At 42.5% G+C, this 24719-nt stretch overlaps 1 protein-coding gene across 4 annotated transcripts; it reads left to right on the forward strand.

Annotated features, from left to right (window-relative positions):
- Positions 1-1852: 1852 nt before the first annotated feature.
- Positions 1853-21871, forward strand: SAAL1 (serum amyloid A like 1). 4 transcript variants are annotated; one of them, XM_044425937.1, is made up of 13 exons: positions 1853-1981; positions 3201-3374; positions 6698-6811; positions 7884-7967; positions 9373-9452; positions 11868-11927; positions 12370-12485; positions 15298-15481; positions 16639-16724; positions 16830-17018; positions 17723-17919; positions 18722-18814; positions 20003-21871. In XM_044425937.1, exons 2-13 carry the CDS (start codon positions 3249-3251, stop codon positions 20093-20095), a joined length of 1422 nt encoding a protein of 473 aa, XP_044281872.1. In that variant the 5' UTR covers positions 1853-1981; positions 3201-3248; the 3' UTR covers positions 20096-21871. The 4 variants fall into 4 exon arrangements, with proteins under 4 accessions (XP_044281872.1, XP_044281871.1, XP_044281874.1 ...); XM_044425936.1 differs by lacking the exon at positions 1853-1981 and adding an exon at positions 2020-2198; XM_044425939.1 differs by lacking the exon at positions 1853-1981 and adding an exon at positions 2023-2087.
- The last annotated feature ends 2848 nt before the right edge of the window (positions 21872-24719 follow it).

Here is a 24719-nt window from a genome sequence, read left to right on the forward strand (position 1 = left end):
AAAAATAGAATAATTGATATAAATGATCATTATAAAATTACAATTATAGTTCGTATAAATACAATAATATAACTCACCCACCAAACTGCTGTTAAATCTAGAGTTACAGTAATAAAATACCATAAAATAGAAATAAAAGTCTATTAAAATATTGGGAATTTTTTTTTCACCTGGCGCCAAAATGAGCCAAGAGTGGGTGCCAGGTGCGCCTCTTTGGAAAGCTGATTCCACGGATGGAGTGTCACAACCGAGAAGGCCCTTTCTCTGGTAGACACTCCTTGCTTCTGTCAGAGCAGGGCATGATTCAAAGTGCTAACGTTGACATTTAAATCAAATTGGTAACCAGTGTAATTGATAGATGACTGCTGGATGTTTATGTCAGCCAGTCCCCGTTAGCAACCTCACTGTTCTACTTTGAATCGGTTGAAGTCTCCAGACAGTTTTCAAAAGCAGCCCCATGTAATGTGGGTTATAATAGTCCAGGTGAATAGTTACCAGAGCATGGGTAACTGTTACTAGGCCCTGCCTGTCCAGAGAGGGTCCTAGTTAGTCTAAGCCTAAGCTGATGAAAGGTGCTTCTTATCACTGAGTTCACTTCTGACTCTAATGACAATTCAGGTCCTAGGAGCACCCCCAAACTCTGAATTCTGTCCTTTAGGGGGATTACAGCACCATCCAGGATAGGTTGAATATTTCCCAACTGGGCAGATGAACCACCTACCAACAGCCCTGGATAGAGCTTGTCTGGATAGAATCTCAGTTTATTGGCCCTCCTCCCAGTCCATTACCAGACCCGAGTGAGTCCAAAAGCTCTGAGGCGGGCCGGATAAATGAGCACGGAGGGCCGTAGCTTGAGGACCCATGCCTTTGTGTGTGCCTGACCTGCCTTAAAGGTCATTTGCGGTTAGTAGGGTAGTCAGTGACTCTGTCCCATTGCCAGTCGAATCTTCAAGACCCAGTCCAGCTGGCTTCACTATATGGAATGCAGACAGGATGGCACCTTCTCTTTGCCATGGGCAGCAAAATGTCTTGGGTTAGACCTGCTTCACATTTGGTCTCTGATTTGCCTTCTGGTTAAGTTTATAGGATTGCTCCATATGTTGAACTTGCAGGATTGTCTCTTGCCAGCACTGTAGGAGCAGAGGCATTGCATCATGGCTGCTGGATCTGGGAAGCTGCGAGAGGGAGAGGTAATAGTAAATACATATTTTTAACCGAAGCACATATGTATTAGCCAATGCAGGTTTTGCACTGAAATTACTTAGGCGAGATCTGCAGTGTACATTTGTTGTTGTTACATTCCCTCAAGTCATCAGTGATTTATGGCGACCTTATGAATAAATGCCCCCAGAATGTCATCCTTGACAGTCCTGCTCAGCTCTTGTAAACTCAAGGCTGTAGCTTCCTTCTAATTATCTCATAGTTGGTCTCCCCCTCCTTCTTCTATCTTTGGGTTTTCCTCGCAATACTATCCTCTCCAGTGTGTCTTGACCTCTCATGAAGCAGCCTTAGCATACCATCTTGATTTCTGGTTTGCTTCCAAGTGCAAGCAAGCAAAGAAATACAGCTGTGTTTATGCATAAATAAAAGCATTATTCCGTTTCTCAAAGTCTGGAGGGAGGCTGAAGCGTTTAAAACTTGTAATTATGTCCCTACATGAACAAACAATGCCCACCTGGCTTCTCGCTCTTCCTCACCCACATGCACATACACGATTAAAACCACAACAAAAACGGTGCATTTCTGTGTGAGACACTCTGAGAGGTCGGGCGGGCGGGCGAGGGCGCTACTGAGCCTGCCAGAGTCCCCCAGGCCCGTTCTGCTGAGACGCTGCGCAGGGAAAACGTGTCGGCTGCCCGGGCCCGTTTCTGGCTCGCTCTCCTTTTGGGAGGAGAAAGGGAGGTTTCTTCTGCAAGAGGGAAGGCTGGAGGCGGTTCCTGGCCCGCGCCGAAGCCGCCTCTGCTTCTGTGGGGCGGTGAAGGTTTGTCGCCGCCCCGTACCGCGGCGCGCACGCAGTACTCGCGGCCGCGGCCTGACGGTGCTCATAAGCCGTTTCCGGCCGCCGTGCGAGGAAGGCGGGAAGGGAGGTGGGGTGCGGAGCCCGTAGGAAGCGAAACAGCAGCTGCCCATTGTCCGCCACCAGACGGGCGGGAAGAGATAAGGCCTGGGGGGCTAAAGCGGAAGCGGGACAGAGAAGGGGGAGTATCACGGGGATGAGGAACAGGGTGGGGGCGAGCTCTCGCTGTGGGTACGAAAAGGGGATTGCGGGGGTGTGCAGGTTGCCGACGGAGGGTTGCCCCTGTCGAAAATTTCGACTGCCGGAGAGCTTGCCAGGACAAATTGTATGTGCAGCAGAGTCCCAGAACTTGTTTGCAGTGCCACGGTTCAGCTAGGAAAACACGTGCAGCAGTCTCAAGCAGAGTTTTCCTTTTAATGATACGTGTCGCGTTAGTTTCTTTCTGCCTTCCACTTCCCCCAGTACAGGGAAAGAGTATGACTTCTCGTAATGTCTGAGCCCCAGAAGCTTTCATATTACGAACTAAAGTAGGGGACATTTTGCAAGTAAAGTTGGTGAAATTCTTCCCCTGCCGTTGAAATTTTAGACCTGTATTTCGTTATCCTTTTCTACTCTGATTTGCGTTTGTCTGCACCTGAGCATAGTGAACTGTCCTATCCTTGCCTATTGTACAGAGTAAAGAAGTGTTCCTTATTTCAGGCTATACTAGAGGGAGAATGGGTGTTGCTAGCTCCAGCGACATAACTCTGGCCATTATGAACTTTAAGTTATTTAAAATAGAGAAATTGGATCTCCCCCACCCCCCTCTGCTGAAGAACATGGGAGGGGGCACTATGTGAATAGCACATGTATTTGTCTCTATGATTTCTTTGTTTTCATGTTATTTCCTATGTGCAGGAGTGAGTGTGAAATTTGGTACCAACACTATGTACAATTTTAGTGGTTTTGTCAGCATCTGAACTGGCTTTTGAGGTTTGGGTAAAAGACACAAGTTTATACTGTTGGAGAGGGAAGTATTATAAGGCTTTGCTTTTGGAGTGAGAGAAGGCCTAAGAGGCATAGACATACATACATTGGCAAATCAAATTAAGAATCTCAACTTATAAGTGGGCTGTTATTAGGGAAAAAGGGGTTGGATATGCCTTTGCTATTTTAAATATCTTTTGGTTTTTTCCCCCATTAGGAACCTTTTTTTAATGGTGGACTGGCAGCTAGACTGAATTAGTCAAATATGGACAGGAATCCATCACCACCTTCCAGTGATTCAGAAGAAGAGGTGGTAGTCGCTGGGGACTCTATTGGAAATACAGTGTATAGTAAACACTGGCTGTTCACCGTCCTGACAAAACTAATTGAGGTATGCTAAATATATGGGGTAGTCTGTCTTACTTGGAACAATTGAGAACTCCATGGCATGAAACTTGTAGGGATAAACTAGATGTGATGGTGGCGAACAGCTAGTTCAAATGATTGCTGCAGCCTATGGTGGGTTTTATTGCACACTAATACCTGTTCTGAATATTCATGCTACAATGGATAGTGACCACAGCTTATCATGACATCCACACCCAGCAAGGGTGGGTTGTTGAGATTAATAAACCATCCAGAACTCTAAAGCACACTATGGGTTTTGGGTGGTTTGTTACCTTGTGGGATACAGATTGTCACAACAAACCATGGTGACTGCCTGTCATGGCTTGGATATTCAGAAGGGTGGCTGGTATGTCCCACAACCCACATTAGCTTGAATAAGCCAAGCTGATTATGCGAATTCTGTGAATATATTGCTAGATTATAATTTCGGCCTAACATTGCCTAAAAATGAATATCTCTGTGTTGTATAGATACATAGGTATAAACATAATATATATAGAATATTTATATTACAAATACATTACATGAATTACAAACGTATTATGAAATGTAATATATCAAATTTATAAAATACACAAAATGGCCTCTTAATGCTTATGGCCTCTTAAAAGGTAAATCTTTTCCTATATTTTATAAGAAGCTTAGGTGGCATTACCTGTGTGATGTTTTATTATATTGAAGGCCTAGTTGTATATTACACAAATGTATTTGCCACTTTCCATAGAGGTATCATTGTAGTGAACATAAAATACACTGGTATCCAAGTACTGATAAAAACAACAGTACAGATTAAGAAAAATACCTCTGCTATGTGCTAAATACCATAGCTAGCTGGGTCATGTTTCAGAGAAATCCTATGAAAAGAGGCAATTAAGAAGTTATCTAAACGCCAGGACTGTAGGAGGCTGTCGATTGTCAATTAGTAAAGTATTCTAGAAGGTGGATGCTGAAACATTAAACTGCAAGTAGCACCCTTCGAAGTGGTAGCAGAGATCAGGCAGGGACAGTAGGGATGAGATGTTCTATTTCAAACATGTGCTGTGTTCCTGCATCTCATTTATTTCTTACTATGGTCTGTAGGCTGCTTTGATGATATTATTCCAGTGTTTTTCCGTCTACACTGGCTCCCAGTCCCTTACTGAGCCCAGTTCAAGATGTACTGTTCTAAACATCTTGGGGGCAGATTACTGAAGGATTTATTTCTTTTCTATTTGCCAGCCTAGACAGGATGCCCCTGTCAAATGAAGTTGGGCAGGTGGTTCCAAGAGAAGGGGCCTTTTCAGTGGGGCTGCCCTGATTGTAAAATGCCTTTGTCAGAGAGGTTCTCTGAGAATCTTTGTTGTGGACTTATGGGCACCAGGTGAAATTGCTCAGGTATTTTATGACCTTTGTCATAAAGATCATTGTAAGGTTGATTTACAATCCCCAGTATATTTCTGTGAATATTGTCATTTTGGCTGGTTTCATTTAAGTTGGTTAGTACTGTAGAATGTTTCTGTATGTGTTTGATATTTAGGTTTTCATGTTGCTATTTTAAGTTTTGTAAACTACCTGGGGGTCTGTATTCAGCCAGCACAGCATACATGTTGAAATAAATAAAGGCAAAATTATGTTTTCAATATTCTGTATAGTACAGTATTAGTACTGTTTGGAAATAATAGGCATTTTTTTGGCTCTGGGCAATTTCTTAAGGAAGGCTAAAACTGTCACCTAAATTTTTCACATTTTAAACTTATTTAAACAGAACAGCATTATTTGGAGCAGATGTTTGATTTTGAATTTTGCACTAATTGACAGCTTTCATAAGTTATATGGTAGGCTCTAAGTCTACTTAGAGTATTAACTTGGCAATAGAATGGTATTGAGTTTAGTAGGATCTGCTTCCTTGATCCAAAGAGTGTCCCTCAAGTTGTACAGAAATTCAAAATAGTTGTGTGTATGAATGTAACACAAATGTAGCAGAAATTGTTCAGCTTAACAGCATTCTAATGCTGAGAAGACAGTTACTGGTATCTAACTTCCTGCTTAACTGTCCACTGTTAAGTGTGGAATGTGGCCTACTTTCTCTAGCAAACAATGTGCAGAAGGCAGGATCAGTGTATGGATGGGCCAGGCCAAAGTGACCAGTGACGGAGTTTGCTCTTGCAGGTATTATAAAATCGTAGAAAAATAGAGTTGGAAGGGGCCAAGAAGGGCATTGGGTCCAACTGACCTGCTGTTGTTGCTCACCATCCCACTCAGATGATTGTCCAGCTTCGCCCTGAATGTGTCTGGCATGGGAGAGCCCACAACCTCCCTAGGCAACTGGTCCCACTGTCATAGTGCTCTGGCAATTAGGAAACTTCTCAAATCTAGCCTGAATCTGGGTCATTGCAACTTGAATTGAGTATTCTGTGTCCGACACTCTGATATGAGCAAGAAGAGACCTTGTCCTTCTCCATGTGACACTTAGAAAGTGATATCATGACCCCCTCAGTCATCTCTCCTCAAGGCTGAACATACCCAGTTCTCTCAAGTCTCCTCATAAGGCAGTGTTTCCAAACCCTGGATCATTTTTGTTGCCTTCTTCTGGACCCTTTCTAATTGTTCTGCATCTTTCTTATAAGCCGCCCCGAGGCTTCGGCGAATGGGGCGGCATAAAAATGTTTTAATAATAAAAATAAATATATCTTGGTGCTCAGAACTGGACACAGTATTCTAGATGAGGTCTGACAAGTAAAGATTATAGGAAAATGATTATTTCTCATGTTTTGGAAGTGGTAATTCTACTAATACATCCCAAAATAGCATTTGCCCCTTTTGTGGCTGCATCACATCATTTGCTCATATGTAGCTGTTGTCCACAATAACTCCAAGGTTTTTTTTTCTTTTCAGTTCTGTTGAGAGAGTTATTCCCATCTTGTATAGATGAATTTGATTTCTTTTTCCTAGGTGAAGGACCTGGCATTTGTCCTTGTTGAATATCATTCTCTTGCTTTCAGCCCAGCATTCAAGTTTATCAAGATTGCTCTGAATTTTCATTTTGTCTTCCAGAGTGAAATGTATAAAAACATTTGGATTGTTAATGGCTGGTGCTGGTCTCTTATGAAGGAAGAGTGGGTTGCTCTGTATTGTTGGGTGCACACTTCAGTAAAGAGCTTTTATTTGTTTGAATCTTGCTGGTGGCTTGTTGTTTTTTGCAGTTAGAAAAATGAACTTTCAGCCCGATCAGGGTTAGACTCCCTGACACTGGTAAGTATACTTGACAACATTCACTGTGGTACTTTGGTTCCTCAGTCAAAGTGCTCTTTTTATTCTCCTTATAAGGTTATTAGCTCAAAGGAGGGTGATTCTGAACAGAACAATGCCAAAGAACTGGTGGAACTGGATGAAGATATGGAGAATGACATTTGTAAAGTATGGGACATGTCAATGGATAAGGTATTGGTCATTTTTGATGTATCATTGAGTGCTGAAATTATCTCTGGATATTTTTATCAAAGAGAGGAGGTGTACATAGTACTGCCTGGCAACAGAGTCCCATTACCGAAATGTTTCAACAGTGGTGCTGTGTTCTGAGGTTTTAGTGCAATTTTAGTAAATTGGGATGAAGTGGGGGTTTAGGACTAGGTTAATAATTTAGAATACTTTCTAAAATAGACATTTAGCACACTTGATGGACAGAGGGCTCTGACTTCAGGGCCCTAAATTTTTCTAACACCTTACTGGCAAGAGGCAGGCAGGGCAGTATGACAGCAGAGGTTTTTAGACTCCTGGTCCTCAAGTTTTATTGTTTTCAATTACATGGGTATCTTGGTGGTCAGGGACTGGAATTGAGAGCCATGTCTCTCCTTCCTCCACACCATCCATACAGCTAGCTTCTTCCCTTCTGTCCTTTCTTCAAAGTTGCTGAGAGGAGTTGCTGTGGAGTTTTCCACAGTGGCCATTGAGGGAATTTCTTCTTCCTGAAGCCATAGAGGTGTCTGCGGCCTCTGAGTTAAGGGAAGGCTCTGCAATCCTGGGACAAGCAGGGACTATAGGATTGTCCTTTTGATGTAGGAAGCCCTCAGCTGAGACAGTATGAACATGAGAGGGTATTGCTTTTGGACTTAAATTCAGGATTAGTAAGTTGTATACTATGTATGTAAAAATGTGTCAGCTGTCCCAATTCTGTGAATCATGGAAACTTGCTACTTTCACAGCAGAAAAACTAGAAGGAAGCTGATCGGCTTTTAAAAATAGATCTTTCATAACTTGTAGTTTACCCTGAAATGGAATCAATTTTTTTTTTTATATCAGAGATGCATGCTTACATAGCATAGGCTTCAGAAGTAAGAATGTAGCAGATACCTTTGAATGAGAAGTTTTCAGCCATATTAGAGAACTAGAGAAAAAATTACTTATAGTTTAATATAAATAGTAGTTGCTTGAAAAGTTAGCCTATTTTTAAAGAGAGATTTAAATTCCAATTCTCATGTAACTATTATTTACTTATTATTTTTCTTATTTTCAGGATGTTGCTTTATTTCTGCAAGAATTTAATGCCCTTGATATATTTATAGGTGTGTTTGCCAAATCTAAATGCCCTCGGCTCATTGTAAGTCCTATTCTGAATTTGTGATCTGTTTATTAATAACATTTTGTTCTTCTGAATTTTTGTGCCTATGTAGACAGAGGTGTTGCTAAGATCGGATGTTGCTGCAGGCCCAGAGTTCCACTTCAGGCAGGGCCTCCAAGAGATCCCCACATAGCTACAGCTTTAGAGTGCCCTTCCATGAGCTCTCTGTTTAGCTTCCCCCCACTGTCATTCTGCAAATTTTATTTTTTCATGTTTTCAGGAGACAACAGATTAAGGGCGATCTTTACCTTTTTGTTCCTATGTATTCTTTTAATCGTATTTTTGTCTGATGTGTGCATTATTTTTACTTTAGACAATTTATGTTTTTTGCTGTTGTTGCTGTTAATATTTTTGAGGAACTGAAATCCCAAAGGAATGCAAGGTGAAAAGTAATATAAAAGTTTCCTAAATAAATCAGAGTTTTTCTAGGTGCAATCCTATGGCTGTTGGATGCTGCCAAGGCAGCCCCCATTGAGGCTGGGATGCTGAATTTGAAGCATGGCTTTTCTGCCCTCAGAACCTACATTGGGGAGTGGGGTGTTGCAGAGGGTGGGGAGGGAAAGAGTGAGGCATGGCTGTCCTACAAGAAACCCTGCTGGTGCTTCTGGCTTGTCTCCTCATGAGCCAGTGCATAGCACTTGGGCAGCCAAAATTGGCTGTTTATGTATTTTGCAGGGAAGAGGAATACTGGGGCAATCCTTGCCTGGATGTTCTTTCCATTCTTCATTGGATGCCTGTAGTCCTCCCACTTCAGTTACACTGAATGGCTTTATTTTATTATTTAGTGTTGTCCCCCATGTTTCAGCTAAGAGATTCCTCCAGAGCTGCATGGAATTAAAATCCTGGAAATGATACCATATAATTAGGGAAATGTTGGTGTGTTTGTACATTTTTTCTAGCCTCTGGAAGTTGGTGATGTAATGCTGGTTCTTCCTCTGGAGGGAGGAGGTGCAGGTAAATGCAGGAACTGGCTGATGGTATAGATACCAGCCCATAAAACTAGCCATTTCTGCTGATCTGCATTCTGTCCTGTGGTAGATATCAGTATGTTCAATTGCACTACAGTGGAAAGTAGTGGTGGAAAGGTTTGATCTTCGTGTGAAATGGAGTCCTTGATTAGTCAATGCACTAAATAAAACTTCTAGAAGCATCTGGATCTGGTCTGTCGGAAGAAGGTGTCTCTCTACTCTGATTTCATATGGCTGTTCAAAGTCAAATGAGGGTTCTGTGTGTGCTTGACCAGAGACAGATAATGAAAGGGGATAAATCCCTGCATCTTTTGGTCCTTACTATCATTTTTGTTGGCAGTTCTTTTCTTAGCTAGCTTTATGTGAGCTGTAGTCATTCTGTTCTGTGGCTAACTCAATTGTATTTGGCATTTCAGGAAATCTGTGTGGGAATACTGGGAAATATGGCCTGTTGCCAAGACATATGCATGTCCATTAGTAAAAAAGAGGTGCTTGGGTAAGTGGCATTTTCTTGATTTCTTAATTTTTATGAGAGAGTGAATGTGGATTAGGCGTAATTAGGAAATGATTTGAAAATAATACTTCCAGTATCTTACCACCCTCATGCAAATATATTGTGCAACCACACTTGGAATGCTTTGTACAATTCTGGCTCCTGCACGCAATAAAAGGATATGGTAGAGTTAGAAACTAAGTCCAGAAAAGGACAGCTTAAAAGGTCAGTGGGCTAGATGAAACCCCTTATGAGAAAGGATTAGAACATCTGGGTCTGTTTAACTTAGAAGGAGAGGGTGTGATGGGAGATATGATAGAGTAATATAAAATCGCACATGGTGTGGAGAGAGTGACATTTTTCTCTTTTTCTCATAATACTAGAACTTCCAGTCATCCCATGTAGCTGATTGGTGAGAGAATGGCTTCTGTTCTTAATGACTGTGTACTAACTCCAGTGTCAAGAACAGTATACCCATGTACACAGTCTCCTGTACTCTTTCCTGTTTGGCGCTTTCCCACAGGCAGCTGTTTGGCCCCTAAACAAAAGGCTGAGCAAGATGGACCCTTGGTCTGATCCATCATGGCTGCTGTTACGTCCTTAGGATTTGGCACCTTAAGTTCTTCAGGCTCTAGTTTCTGCTCTTACACCTGTTAAAGCCCTGTTGACGGACATGGGTCCTTAATAGAATGAAAGGAAGACCAGTAGCTGGTGTTAACATTGGTGAAGTTGGAAAGGAGCATCAGTAGTTATAAGGGCAAGTGGATGTAAGATAGGTCAGGAAGTCTTTGAGTCTGGTGAATAAGAAGCTATAGTGATAGCTTTTGCTCTGGATTGGCAGGGGTCAGAGTCAGAATGTAAGGGCCATGAGTAATTGAGGGGGAAATCATACATCGAGACCTTATATTTTATGTTTTGTTGTGTGGGGTGCAGAAAGGAGGAGGGAGAGCTAGGAATGGTTGAGAGAGTGTCTTAGGAAATGGCAAAATTAAAAGGTGCTTGTTCGAAGGAGGGCAAGAGCAATGAAGAAAGAAAATATGGTTTAAATTGAAAATAAGGAAGATAAAAGAGGAGAAAGGTACTTTGGTAAAAAGGAGCGAGAGGAAGTAATCATGTAATAGTATTGGGAAAGTTTAGGTAGGACTGGAAAAGGGCCCAGGTAGTTCTAAAATTTAGTCTTTGGGGAGTTAGCATTAATTAATTAATTCATTAATGAGGCACGTAGTAGAACTTGTCTTGGGTAAAATGTTAGCTGGGCATTTTAGCAGGGTTGTCTGGGTGTCTGCCTGAGTGGATAATGTTATGGACCAAGCTGAAAACACACATGTATGTGGCCATCCGTCCAAGCTTGAGATTTTCAAATGATAGAATAGTGAAATGATCGCTCTCACTGTCATTGGTTTTGATGTGTGTTCAGATGCACCTGCGCACACCCGGTGCTTATTTTTCCCTCTGGTGAGGCCAGGGCAGCTTTCGCTTACCTTCATGTTGTTGACAGTCGTACCTCCCAGCCTTGAAGACTGTCAGTTTTTGTTGTGGGTGAGCTGTAGCATGTTTCCTCAGTGATCTTTCACTCTTTCTTTTGATAATCATATATTCTCAGAAAGCACAGGAAGACCTGTGCTATCTACTAACATCTATCTACTGTTGCTGTTCCAAAGCTCCCTTTGGTTTATGGAACTAATTATACGGTCTGGATCTTGGACAGTTTATTGTGTTCGATCAGATGTTTTAGCTTTGCTGTGTGAAAGAGAATATATGGTTGTGTAGTTGACAAAAACAGTTTATTCTTTAATTAGAGAAAACACATGTGATGGAGCATTTTCTTTGAATGCCAGAAGTCCCAGGTTTAGTCCACAATATCCCCAGGTAAGGCAGAAACCCCCCTGACTGGCGCTCCAGAGAATCACTGCCAATCAGTATAGGCAGTGCTGAGTTAGGTGACCAGTGGTCTGGTCTGACTGAATATAAGGCAGCTTGTTGCATTCCTGTTCCCTGATCTGCCCACTGTAACTGTAATTACAATGGCTGATGTCGTTGTAATTGCTGTTATCATTCCTTCCTGCAGCTAAGGCAGGGCTGGTGTAGTGGAATCGCTAAACAGTATCAGAACAACCATAGGCAAGTACTTTGTGGAGTCTGGCCTAAGTGACCTTGCTAAAGGCTACTCAGCAAATTGGTGTAATTCAGAGTGATAGGTCTGTGTCTTTTATGATTGTATAACGGTGTTGTTGTAATGTGTGCCCCCCGACTATACCAGCTTTCTAATTTTGCAGTGATCCATTTCTGAAATATGTGTTTAGGAGATGATGATGTCTGTTTGAGCAAAGATTCAGAAGTGATGGGAAATTAGTCCTTGCTGTCTCCTCTTTGATAGCATGTTTAGATGATATTAGCAGTGTGTTTTTACTTTTCCAGACAAATGGTGCTGCAGCGTTTATGTGATTCTGATTCCCCAACTCTGCTTGAAACAAGCAGGTAAGCTATTTGTTAAAATATCTCAACACCGAACACTGCTAGGTATTGTGCTCTAATGCATATAAATAAAGGATTAGTTCGCCCCTCTTTTGTTTTCTAAATTTGGGGTTTATTCCTTTCTTTGCTTCCTCTGGAGTTAGTACTACAGAACTTGGTAGAAATCCTAAGTTTTCCCAGTTCTTATTCTTCCCATACTTAAATGTCACAGCTGAATTAATTTCATTTATCTTAAGTAAGATTTATAGTTTAATTGTATATCTAATAGGCTTGTTTCATTTACACAATTGCAAGAAAAAAATTAAGATTGCATTCCTATACATGTTTACTTGGAAATAAGTTCCATTGAGCTCAGCGTAGTTTAATTCTCTGCATTTGAATGATTGCATCCTGAATCTGTTTTTTTTTAAATCCCATGTCAGTTAAATTTACATTTTCTCTTTAGGTTGTTGCTGACTTGCCTCTGCCAATCTGAAGTGGCCAGTATTTGGGTGGAAAGAATCCAAGAAAGTCCATCAGTATATGACTGTATCTGTTTTATCATGTCTAGTTCTACAAATGGTAGGTTACCTAATCATTTGAAGAATTGATTTGTCAGATCAATGGTTTTAATAAAAAGGGTACAAGCTTTCCCTACAACTGAAGGAAGGAACAAAATAATTCCCAGTATGCAAGCATACTTCTGCATCAGTTCCAGTTCCACCAGGTCCAGTTTTTCTCTGCCCCACGTGGCTTTTTTTATAAAGCACATGCAACTTGATCATTGAGGGTGCAACCCTCTTGGTTGCCACGCGTTAGATGGAGACTGCCAATGTTGGCAGGGCAGGAGGAACAACAGAGGCCATTTTGTTTCTCTGTCCTCTTTTTATTTTTTATTTTGTATTTATTTATTAAAACATTTTTATGCCGCCCCATTCGCCGAAGCCTCGGGGCGGCTTACAACAATAAATTAATATAAACATTAAAAATCCAAAAAATACAATATAAAATAAGCCGCCCTGGCCAGATAAAATCAGTTAATACTAACAGTTAAAATACCGCTTAAATAAAAAGGTTTTTGCCTGGCGCCGAAAAGCAAATAACGACGGCGCCAGGCAGACCTCTCTGGGGAGCATGTTCCATAAGTTGGGCACCACCGCAGAGAAAGCCCTCCTCCGAGTAGCCACCCTCCTAATTTCCTTCCCGGAGGGTTCCCGGAGAAGGGCCTCTCCCGCTGATCTCAAGGGGCAGCTGGGCATATATGGACGTAAGCGCTCCTTCAGGTAACCAGGACCCAAGCCATTTAGGGCTTTATAGGTCATTGCCAACACCTTGAATTGGGCCCGGACTTCAATGGGAAGCCAGTGAAGCTGACGGAGAACTGGAGTCATGTGACCATAACGCCCAGTCCCCGTCAGCAGCCTGGCAGCTCTATTTTGAACCAACTGAAGTATCCGGACCGTCTTCAAGGGTAGCCCCACATAGAGCACGTTACAGAAGTCAAGACGGGAAGTCACCAGTGCATGTGTCACTGTCGCCAGGCAGTCGTTCTCCAGGTAGGGGCGCAGCTGATGAATCAGCCGAAGCTGGAGGAAAGCGCTCCTCGCCACTGCTGTTACCTGAGCTTCCAGTGAGAGCTCCGGGTCGAGGAGCACTCCCAAGCTGCGGACCTTGTCCCTAGGAGGGAGTGCAACCCCGTTCAGGGCAAGGGTCACTTCACCCTCTCCGAAGCCCGATCCGCCAACCAACAGGACCTTCGTCTTGTCTGGATTGAGCTTCAGTTTATTGGCCCTCATCCAGCCCATTACCTCGGCCAGGCACCGGTTCAGTACAGCCACTGCCTCACCTGGATTGGTGGAAAACGAGAGGTAGAGCTGGGTATCATCAGCGTACTGATGATTCCGCAGCCCACACCTCCTGATGACCTCTCCCAGCGGTTTCATGTAGATGTTAAACAGCAAAGGGGACAAAATGGACCCCTGCGGTACTCCATGGCATAGCTGCCATGGCACAGAGCCATAGTCCCCCAGCACCACCTTCTGGAACCGGCCGTTGAGATAGGAGCGGAACCACTGCAAAGCAGTGCCTCCGACCCCCAATCCCGCAAGCCTATCCAGAAGGATACCATGGTCGATGGTATCGAAAGCCGCTGAGAGGTCCAGGAGAACCAACAGGGACGCACTCCCCCTGTCCTTCTCCCTGCACAGGTCATCGTACAGGGCGACCAAGGCAGATTCAGTACCGTACCCGGGTCTGAAGCCGGACTGAAATGGGTCCCGATAATCAGTTTCATCCAAGAGTGCTTGGAGTTGTCCCGCCACCACTCGCTCTAACACCTTGCCCAGAGGTTTTTAAAACCTTTCTACTCAATGAGCCTCTGAGCCCATTGAGTGAAGTTGCACTGGCAATTGATGAGTAGTGCTGAGAGGCTGCAGAATACAATGAATCTCGGCCTCTCCTCCTCCCAACCCTACCTGCTCTCCAGCATGCCTTTTTTCCTCTCTCTGTCCTCAAGAGGAGCTATCTGTAGTAGTTGGGAGCAGGTAAAGATGAGGATCTGAACTGGAACTTTCAGCCTAAGGTTGCAGCTCTGCCTGTTTATGTATTTATTTTCTCTGCTGCCCAATTACTGAAGCTGTCTGGGTGGTGTCAGCAACATGACCTTGGAGGTGAAAATCTTTAATATCCTATGCCTCCCCGCCCCCCAACAATGTTCTGGGGGCCATAGCATTGCACCCTTAACTCTTGCCTTCAAATGAGATTCACACATCCCCATCTGAACAGTGTTCATTAAGGCATGAGCTGTAGCTGCCAGCATTCTGATATGGAAGTTGAATAAAAATAATTTCCACTCGTATACTAAATTTGGTCTTTTTTATTATACCCTGTTTATTTAAATTCATGGTGTTGGCCTGCTGCTCAGAACTCACTTGAGTGCACATGCTTACTGCTGAATACCAGATTTTGGGGTTGTTCAGTTTTAAATGCTACAGTGCCTTGCAGGAGTATTCATGTCCCTTTGATTTTCCACATTTTATTGTGTTACAACCTGAAATTGAAATGGATTCAATAGGCATTGTTACCACTTGATGTACACAAAAGTCTGAACTCTGTGAAGGTACAAACTATTGTGTCACAAAACTTAAATAAACAAAACCAAACTTGCACTTGTTGGTTGTGTAAGTGTTCAGCCACTTTGCTGTAATAGGCGTAATAAGCCCTGGGGCAACACGCTGCCTATCTAATTAATCATTATTATTAATGCATACATCCAGAAGAAACTATACTAAAATCTTGAAAGAATGTTAAAGTTTTGCTTTATAACATGTGACCGAAAGTATTTTTGGTGGTATTAGTCCATCAGTATTGAAATTATTTTTAATTTTTATTACAGTGGAGTTGCTGGTGAAAATTGGTGAAGTGGTTGATAAATTGTTTGATTTAGATGAAGAATTGATGTTAAACTGGATTAAAAGGAGTTCTCAGCCATCAGTGAGGCAGCTTACAGATGATTCTTCCGATGAGCTTCCGGATTTCAAGATTGTACCTTGTCTGCTTGAAGCTACAAAACAAGTCTGGTATGTCTGTGGCTGTACATACATGGATATATATATGAATCGGTGTTACAGCTCCTTCACATTGTACTGTGTTGGAAAAAAGTAAGCAAAAATGTAAAACAAGTGATCAAATATATCTGTTCTTATTCCTGGCTTTTTTACCATTTATTACACTCCCCCCCCCACCAACCTTTCCCAAGAAGCTTGAAATAACGTACATGATTCTTCCTTCTCAGTTTCTCATAATATTAATCCTGTCCGGTACAGTAGGTTGATTGGCCCGTGGTCATTCAATGAACTTCATTGCTGTGTGGAAGTTCAAACTGAAGCTTTTTCTGGTCCTGCTCTCACTTTTGACTGATTAAACCACATCAGCTTTCACCTTTTGAGAAGGATCTTTGAAGTCACTTTTATAAAGGATTTCTTATACATTCACAAGAAAAATATATACCTGATTAAGCAGAGTGGGGATATTTTATTAGTAGAGACTTTTTGGCATGCTTGCACCCAGTTTTGATTATCTAAAATGCTCTTCAAAAAGTTCCATAGGTGAGTTGGTCTTTGGAAGTAATTTAACCACAGAAGTTGCTGCAGAAGGAAGCTCATATGCTGTTACCTTTAGTAACTTACTACTGATTCTGCAGCAGTTCTCTGTGTTAGATATCTTGGATACCAGTCACAATTGAGCCTTCTGCATGAAGCAAGTTTGTGCTGATGCTTTGCTTGCTTGCTTGTTCTGCTACTGTCATGACAAGCTGTAGAAATATGCAGTTGCTCTTAGCAGCACTCTATTCACAAGGCTTAGGGACCGTTTGGACCTTCAGCTTATGTGGGACACAATATGGCTTGAAGGCTTCTGTGTTGTAAAGTCCATGGTCCACCTGGATGCCCACACAAAGGAACACAAAATAACATGGATATCCTATTTATAATAGGAATATGCCGCTATATGCCTTTCTCTAGGTTTATTTTTAATGGTTGGTGAGATTTATTCACTTAAGTGGGGAACTTATTTAAGTATTACTGGAAATGGAAACCTGAATAAACATGTCTGTTTAGCCAGCTTGGGAGTAATTGACAGAGTGGTTAGATAGAAATATTTTGATAAATCTATCTTGCATACGCACAAGGATTGAATGGTAATAGTTCTGAACTGAATTTGTAATTCTTGACTGCAGCTCAGATAACAATTCAGAAGGACTTGATGTCTATATGCATATTCTACAGCTGCTCACTACTGTGGATGAAGGCATTCAAGCAATTGGTAATATTTCTGACTTGTACTTACATTGTGACTGTATCTGTAAATAGTCCTTTGGTCAAGATTTTGGTCACATGTTGACTGACTGGCATTTGTCTCGTTCTCAAGTACATTCTCCTGATAGTGGAAAAGAAAGTTGGAGTCTGCTGTATAATCTTCTTTGCCATGAACTCTGCCAGCCGGATGATCCACCAATTATTGTTCAAGAACAAAAGACAGTGTTAGCTTCGATTTTATCTGTGCTCTCAGCCATCTTTGCTTCACAGACTGAACAGGAGTATGTCAAGATGGAGAAAAGCAAGTTTTTTTCCTACTTATAAAAATTTAAACCCTTAAACTATGTTCCTTAAAATGTTAGAGTATAACGGTGTTATAGAGAGAAAAATTTTCAGTAGTGCAGGAAGGGTCATACTGGTTGATGGGGAATGAGGAAAATTTACAGGAATGTGCTCATCCAGCTGTAGCAAAATTATCTTTATTATTACATTGCATTTTTACCCCGCCTTTCTTGTGAGGAACTCAAGGCAGCTTATAAGGTTCTCCTCTCTGTTTTATCCTCACAACAACAATCCTGTGAGGTAGGTTAGGCTGAAAATATGTCTCTGGCCCAAAATTGCACAATGGATTTCATGGCTAAGAGTGGGCTAGAACCCAGATTTCCTGAGTCCCAGTCCAACACAGTAACCACAACACCACGCTGGCGCCCTCTCACCAATTTGTAAATGGTAACTGTGTGACTTTCCAGTTTATATAACTTTGCCATGTTGCTGGGTCCTCTCCCTTTATAAGGGCTTGTGCTTCTTTGTGGGTGAGGGCACGATGGCCATTTTGCCCCATGGAAATCCTTTAGTTGTATTTGTGATAAAGCATGTAAAAGTAAGTGTTGATTTTCTATCAGAATATTCACATGTCAAGGCCTTTTGTTCTGTTCGCTATCATAGACTGCCCATGCCACCTCATATCAGCACATAAAGTTTGTTTTTACCTGTTTTGTATATCAGATATGCCTCTAATTGAAAGCTTGATTAGAGTCTTGCAAAACTTGGATGAATGTGGAAAGAGATCTAGAGACAGCTCCAGTGAATCCAAGTCAGAGAAGGCTGAGAAGCTGGGAACAACTGAGGAAGATTTCCATTTAAAAATATTGAAGGACATTTGTTGTGAGCTACTCTCCCATATGCTTCAGGAGTTATCAAAGGTAAACATCATACAAGCTTCCAGGGGTAGAAGAGATGGTACTCAACCTTCTTTTCAGTTCACCCTGGCCTTTTCACCATTGCGATGATCCCCACAATCCTTTGGTCAGCTTTGAAACATCTTGTTTTCCAAGGTGTGGGGACTGGATTTCATCAAATGTGGATGCTTTCACAGCACTACTTCACCACATCAGAAATGATGGGGAAACTTCTCTTGCATGTGGCAGACTTGGATTTAAAAGCAATTATGTGAACTGAAACTCTATTTTGATGTAGCTGATTTAAATACTTACAAAGTAGAGGACAAGATGTTTTCAACTAGTTAAAACTTTTGTTCTCTTTATGAACATTTTAACTTATTTTGGTTGAAGGAGAATGTACACCTGTCCTCTTTTGTTTTAAAAACTGGATTCTCAGTTCTTGTCTAGGAAGTCCTGCAATCAGAACATTCCCGATGCAGTTCTGGTGCTGCATTCGGGCTGACCCAGAGGTCTGGCATTCACACCAGGTTTCCGAGGCATACAGGACAGTCATGCAGTACAGCCATCTCCATTCACCAGAATATTGGATCTCAATCCTCATATAAGGATCTGTTACCAATATCAAAGTGTGTTGATCCCTCTTGAATCGCTTGGGCTCCATCATGAAGTTTTTCATGAGCACGTTAGACAAGTTCACTAGCACTTCAGTTCCATTTATCAGCTGTACAATAGCATAAGCATGCTGCTTGATCCAGTGTAGTGTCAACAGAAATATGCTGTATTTAAATATGTATATGAATTAATAATGATTTGGTGTTTTCAGGAGAACATACTGGAGGGGCTCAAACAAGGTCATTTAAACGAACAGAAATGTTGCTGTGCGTTTCAGAATCTCCTCCCTTTGTATTTATCTTCGGTACGTATGATCTTGGAAATACCTGAAAAACTGTATTTGACATGACGATAAGGATAGATTGAGAAGAGCTTTTGACAAAACGACATCGTCTGAAAGACGAGAGGCCTGCAGTCAAAGATTAGGCTGGAAAATCAGTATCACCGCAGTCCTGCCCTCGCTCTCCAAGCTACACAGCCTGCTTCCTTTGGCATTGGGGCCCAGTATCCAGCAGTCTCCAAATTTCTTTGTTATACCAAAGCTTTAGTCCATGAAGTTTGTTTTTACCTGTTCTATGTGTCAGATATGCCTCTAACTGAGTGCTGCTGCCAAAATAAAGGAACTCATGTTGCGGAACAAGCAGACTCTTAGATTGCAAGAGCAAGGAGGGCAGGAACTGGGGGTCTGCGCAGCCCTGCTGCAGTCAGTAGCCTGGTCCTGTGAACGTGTGCTAGAAAGTGTGCATAAGAGTCTAACTGTACCTAGATGGCTGCAGTAGTTCCTGTGAGCCTGAAGGGAAGACAGAAAGCCTTATACCTTAGGAAGACATTTTTGTGCGTGTTGTAGTTCTGCTACCTCTGAAGTGAGCATTGCTGTACCTGCATGCATCTGGCAGCCTGAAATTCCAGAGAAGCCACAATAATCAAGAAGAATGATATCAGAAAGATCTGTATTTGTATGGGTATGATGGCCTTCCCACATCAACTTTTGTATGAGGTTGTGGATATAATTGCAAATTAGTGCTACCATGGGATAAATGGCTATCTTGGTCTCCACTGCAGAACACTGTATCTGTTTAACGCATCCTTTTACAGAGTTGTTTGTCTCTTGCTTTTTGAGCCAAAGCAGTGATTTTCTTCCCACACTTTGCACATAAATGTGTGTTTCCAAGATAGCATTTTAAACAGTAAACAATTTAGGAAGTCTGTCTGCAGTGTCATAGCTGCTGCTCGCTATTTGTATTCACTTATACAAGTGAAATTGGACTTCTAGGAGATCATGAAAGGAATTAGACATTGAGTAAGCAAAAAATAATCTGAACTTCAATAGCATTAGCTGGTGCAGAGTCAGCTAAAATATTGAAAGGATTTAAATAATCCATGTGGGCAGCTCATTAACCTGTTCAAGCTGCTTGGCTAAATACTCTGGTTTTGGCTCTCAATTCCTGTATCCCATCTGATATGTTCATTGACACGAATATTTTATCTCCAGGTGGAGAGTTTTCTTGAAGTGCTGCATGAAGCTGATCAGGCCCTTGCTGACAGCCTAGGAAAGAGATTCCCAAGCTTGAAACTGCCAACATAGGAGCACATGAACCGTATTTTCTTATAGGGTGACTTTGAATCTTTCATTTAAGAAAGCAGTGTGTGAAGAGTTCGGAAGTTTAAATGCTACATTTCTGACTTCTTTGGAAGAAGAGCAAGATGAGAATCTGCATTGAACAAGGGTGGAAGTGATCAGTAAAGGCAAGGAAAGCTTGCTTTCTTCCACAAGTCTACCTTTTCAAATGCTGTACATGAAATAGAAATGTTTTTATATCTTAGTAGCCTTTAAGTCTGTGGATCTTTCTTTTGAAATAGTTGCACCTATTTTTAATTAGTGTGTTGTGTTACCAGTTAGCAATTAAGAGTGATGTCATTCCAGAATATGTTAAATATAAAATGATTGGATTTGCATATGATAGCTGTGATCTGCTCTCTCCTTACTTCAGTTTAGTACCAGTCCTGTGTCTGGGTGACCACAGGATCTTTTTGAGTTTTGGAACTGAGTTTTCAAGGGTGAGCCCTTGCCTCTTCTTCCTCACAGGAGTGGAAAGGAGCCTGCCAGCTTCCCCCCATTCCCAGGTCACGGCTGTGCTTCAGAGGAGAAAAGGGGGATCATGCTGGGGGCGGGAAGGTGAGGAAGCCGGGGCCACAGGCCTACCTTGATTCCATCTGATTCCATTCCCTGACACTTTCTAGATGGCCAGAAACAGCACCTGGCACAAGATGCATCAGTGGTGAAGAGTGCCATGTCTTTCTTGGAGCATAGGATGCACGTAAGCCTCCAAAGTTGGAAAATTTGAGGCCATGAAACATAAGACTGTGCCCTTAAAGACATAACTTCTTAGTCATAAGGGAACTGATGCATTTTGAAAGGAGAAGTCTGAAACTGAAGAATTAGATTATTTCTAGATTCTTGAGTAGAATATATATACTTCAGCCATTTATATGATAATCACTGTGTTATTTCCCTGTCGCTGAATGCTGCTCTGACAAAAGTTAAGATGCAACAGTTCTGGTTCATATTAATGGTTGATGATGAAATGGCTACCATCTTGTGACTCTCTTGCCCAAGATAGATTGAATGCAGGTTATGCCATTTTACCAGTCTAACTTCTTGAAACATTGGAAGTAGCATGAAAACTGCACAACAGCTTGTTTAGTTTCTTTTAAGATAGAATTGGAAAAAGTGGACCAAACAGATGGCAGCTAGGTCAGGAACAGCTTTTTGAGAGCTGTGCATAACATGCACACAGAGAGACATACACACACATGTTGATCCTTCAGCATTAATTATTGTATTCCGTTACATTCTGCGTGCTCTGAAGGTCAGCCAAAGTGTTTTTAAGAAAGATAAAATGTTTGGAGCTACACACAGTTGTATGCTAATTTCCGAAGGGATGGAATTATACCTTGTTGTGGCCTTGCTGTTTGCAACTTGTACCACTGCTGGGATTTTGAGCCAGCAAGAAAAATGAATTAAATGGGCCCAAAGGTAGGGAATTGTGAATGCAATCCAGCAGAAGAAGGCAGCTGTTCCACTTGTTCAGGGGAGCAGTAAAGCTTCCCCTTGACGCAGTAGCCCCCATCCTTCCTCCCAAGAGGCAAGCAGGTATACTTGGAAGGGCTGCTGCTAGAAGGAGTTTTTACCGCTCCCATGTGTGAATGGAAATATGTTTGGATCTCACATGGTGTTTCTGGCATTTTTACACCCATGGCTGCCAGTGAGACTGGTTTTGTGTGTACTGGAAATGTATTATTGAAACTAAAATGTTACAATAAAGTTTTTTAATGCGTGCATACACACAAACACATACATGAATATCTGGAAGATGTTTTATGTTTTGTTGAAAAAGTATTCCTCAGTCACTCAGACCCACAATGAATATTATTAATATTTTATATGTTTATGCTATTTTGGCAGCTCATTTCACAGTAGTTTTAGGAATCGAGTACTGACTGGTGCGTTATGTAGCCCGGCAGTGAATGTTTGGGTGCTGTCTGGGTGCCTCAGTCTGCACTCCCACCCACAGCGTCTGTTACTTAGATTTGTCCTCTGCTTTCCCTGATAGCAGCTCCGGCGTCGTTTTTTAAAGGCAAACCCCCAGTGAAAGTCTTCCATCAAACCAGAGATCCCATGGACGGCACGATGACATGGCATTGCGTATCCAGCGATACAGTGATATCAGAAAGGGCAAGCGGACCCTTCTGGCCGGCCTCATTCTGAGCGGAAGAGGCAAGAGGAAATGTGTCTGTCCGTTGCCAGAATAACCTCACCAAGGCTGCCTGGCACTCTGGGCGGCCCTGAGGCAGTGAAGCATCCCACATAGCAGGGTGGGAGAGGCTTTCTAAGGAGATCGGCATACTAGCACTGAACGGGGATCAGGAGAACGCAGGCACCAAGTGCAGCGGGTGGAGTTCAGGGGTTGCACGAGTGGACATCCCACCAACATTTAGATTGCCGCATCAGTTGCAGTTTCCGAACCATCTTCAAAGATAGTCCGATATGCAGCACATAGAAGTCTGACTGGATGTCGCTAGTGCGTGATCAACTAGGGCAGGGTCACCTTTCCCAGTAGGGCCGCTGCTGGCATACCAGCTTAAGTGGGTGTCATGCATCCCTAAGCATGCTGGCAAAAGGAGAAGGGACGGCAGAGGATGAGGTGGCTGGATGGAGTCACTGGGGCAGTGGGTGTGAGCTTGGGTGGACTCAGAGATGGTGGAGGACAGGAGAGCCTGGAGGAGTGTTGTCCATGGGGTTGCGATGGGTCGGACACGACTTCGTGACTAACAACATCTTTCCTAAGCAATGCAGCCACCTGGGCTTCCCTAGTTGGTTCAGATTCCAAAAGGCATCCGAGGCTGCATAATTGGGGAGTGCTACCCCATCTCGGTTTAGTTGCAAACCTACTTCAGCCTTTGCTGGATTAAATTGTGGACTGTGTGCCGTCATCCACCCCAATAGAACCTCCAGATTTGGACTGATTCACAGGTTTGACCTCCTCCCTGGAATGTATAGATGGAAATGAGATAGAGCTGCATGTTATCCACAATCTCCTCGTGGCTTCACTTAAGTTTTATGTTGATGTTAAAAAGCATGGGGTCCAAAATGGAGTCTTGCAAAGCCCCAAGGCTCGCAGCCATGCAGGGGTACAAAAGCCCTTCAGTGCTGCTTTCTGAGGCTTCCTCCCGGAAGGACCAGAACCATTTTAACACCGTGCTTCCCAACCCCAATCCAGATAAACAATCTACAGGGATACCACAGCTGACGCTATGCTTTCACCTGCACGTGGCAACTTATGGTAGCAGTTGTGATCACCAGCTGACACTGGTGTAGAAATGTCGGTTGCTAAGTGGAAGATTCACTTGGAAATGGGTCATACAGAAGTGGCATTGAAAGTTATTTTATGGAAGCTTTGTAGCTGAGTCCACAGCATTCAAAGTGTTTTTGTTCCTCAGCTTTGGTGAAGTCATAAAGAGTTTTATTTCTACTGGAAGATGAAAATGTGGCCAAAGGTGGATGCTTTTGATGAGGCACTGCCTTATTCTGAGTGAAACCAGTGCTGTCTCATTAAGTGCAGTTGACTGACTGGTACCAGCTCTTCCACATATTTCCCACATTTTTCACATTACTGATTTACTGTATTTCTTTACATCTTATAACATGGGAAGCAAATGTATGTGATTCATTTAATCGTGTATTATTATTACTACTGCATTGCATTTATACCCCACCTTTTTCCCTCTTGTGAGGAACCCAAGGCAGCTTACTAGCTTCATTTTATCCTCACAGCAACAACCCTGTGAGGTAGGTTGGACTGGAGAGTGAGAGTAAGTGACTGGTCCAAAGTCACCCAGTGAGCTTTAAAGCCGGCTGGGACTCAAACCTCGACATCCCAAGTCCTCATCCAACAGTCTAACTAGCCAGCACCCCACACAGCCTGTCGAAGAGAAGCTGCAGGAATCCAGAAACAAGGACTCTGCACATTTGAGGAGTACCCCAGGTCTAAAATGAGATGCCTAGCATGTCTTGGGTTCAAGTGGGAACATGCACAACTTTCCACTGGGGTCCTGTGTTTTTAGCATATAAAGCAGCCATGGCATTCTTTACCTGGTGGCGCTGGGCCGTTGAGTGTCATACATGCTAAACATGCACTTATCCCTGGGCTGCTGCAGCCCTTCCTCACTTCCATATTCAGCTGTCAAGTGCAGAAGAAATAAGCTGCTAGCCCCATCTCTAAAACTCAGCATGCAATCCATAGAATTGAAAGCCCAGTGAGTATAATAAAGGACAACTGCAGCAATTGCCATTTCTTTATCTATAGTGAAGGTTATACACTGGGCTGAATATTTTAAATTGATTAACTATATTAAGTTGATAACAAAAGCTTACAAATAACCCTATGATTGCACAACATCGGAGACGTAACTGGGAGAGGAGTTTACTTTCTGTACCTGAGGTCAGAAGCATTTCTCCATGACATGATACAATTTCTCAAATAACTTTGACATTCCACAGAAATAATTGCAAGATAAGGGGGAACCATCCTTTGACTCACAGGTTGCAACTGTGTGTACTGGTCATGTCAGGTGTAATTTTCACTCAGTCTGAGTTAACAGAGGTATATGCTAAGCAAATTTGACATTTTATTGTTTGGTTTAGAAGA

This window comes from Varanus komodoensis, unplaced genomic scaffold, assembly GCF_004798865.1.
Source record: "Varanus komodoensis strain SLA01 unplaced genomic scaffold, ASM479886v1 scaffold16, whole genome shotgun sequence".
NCBI lineage: Eukaryota > Metazoa > Chordata > Lepidosauria > Squamata > Varanidae > Varanus > Varanus komodoensis.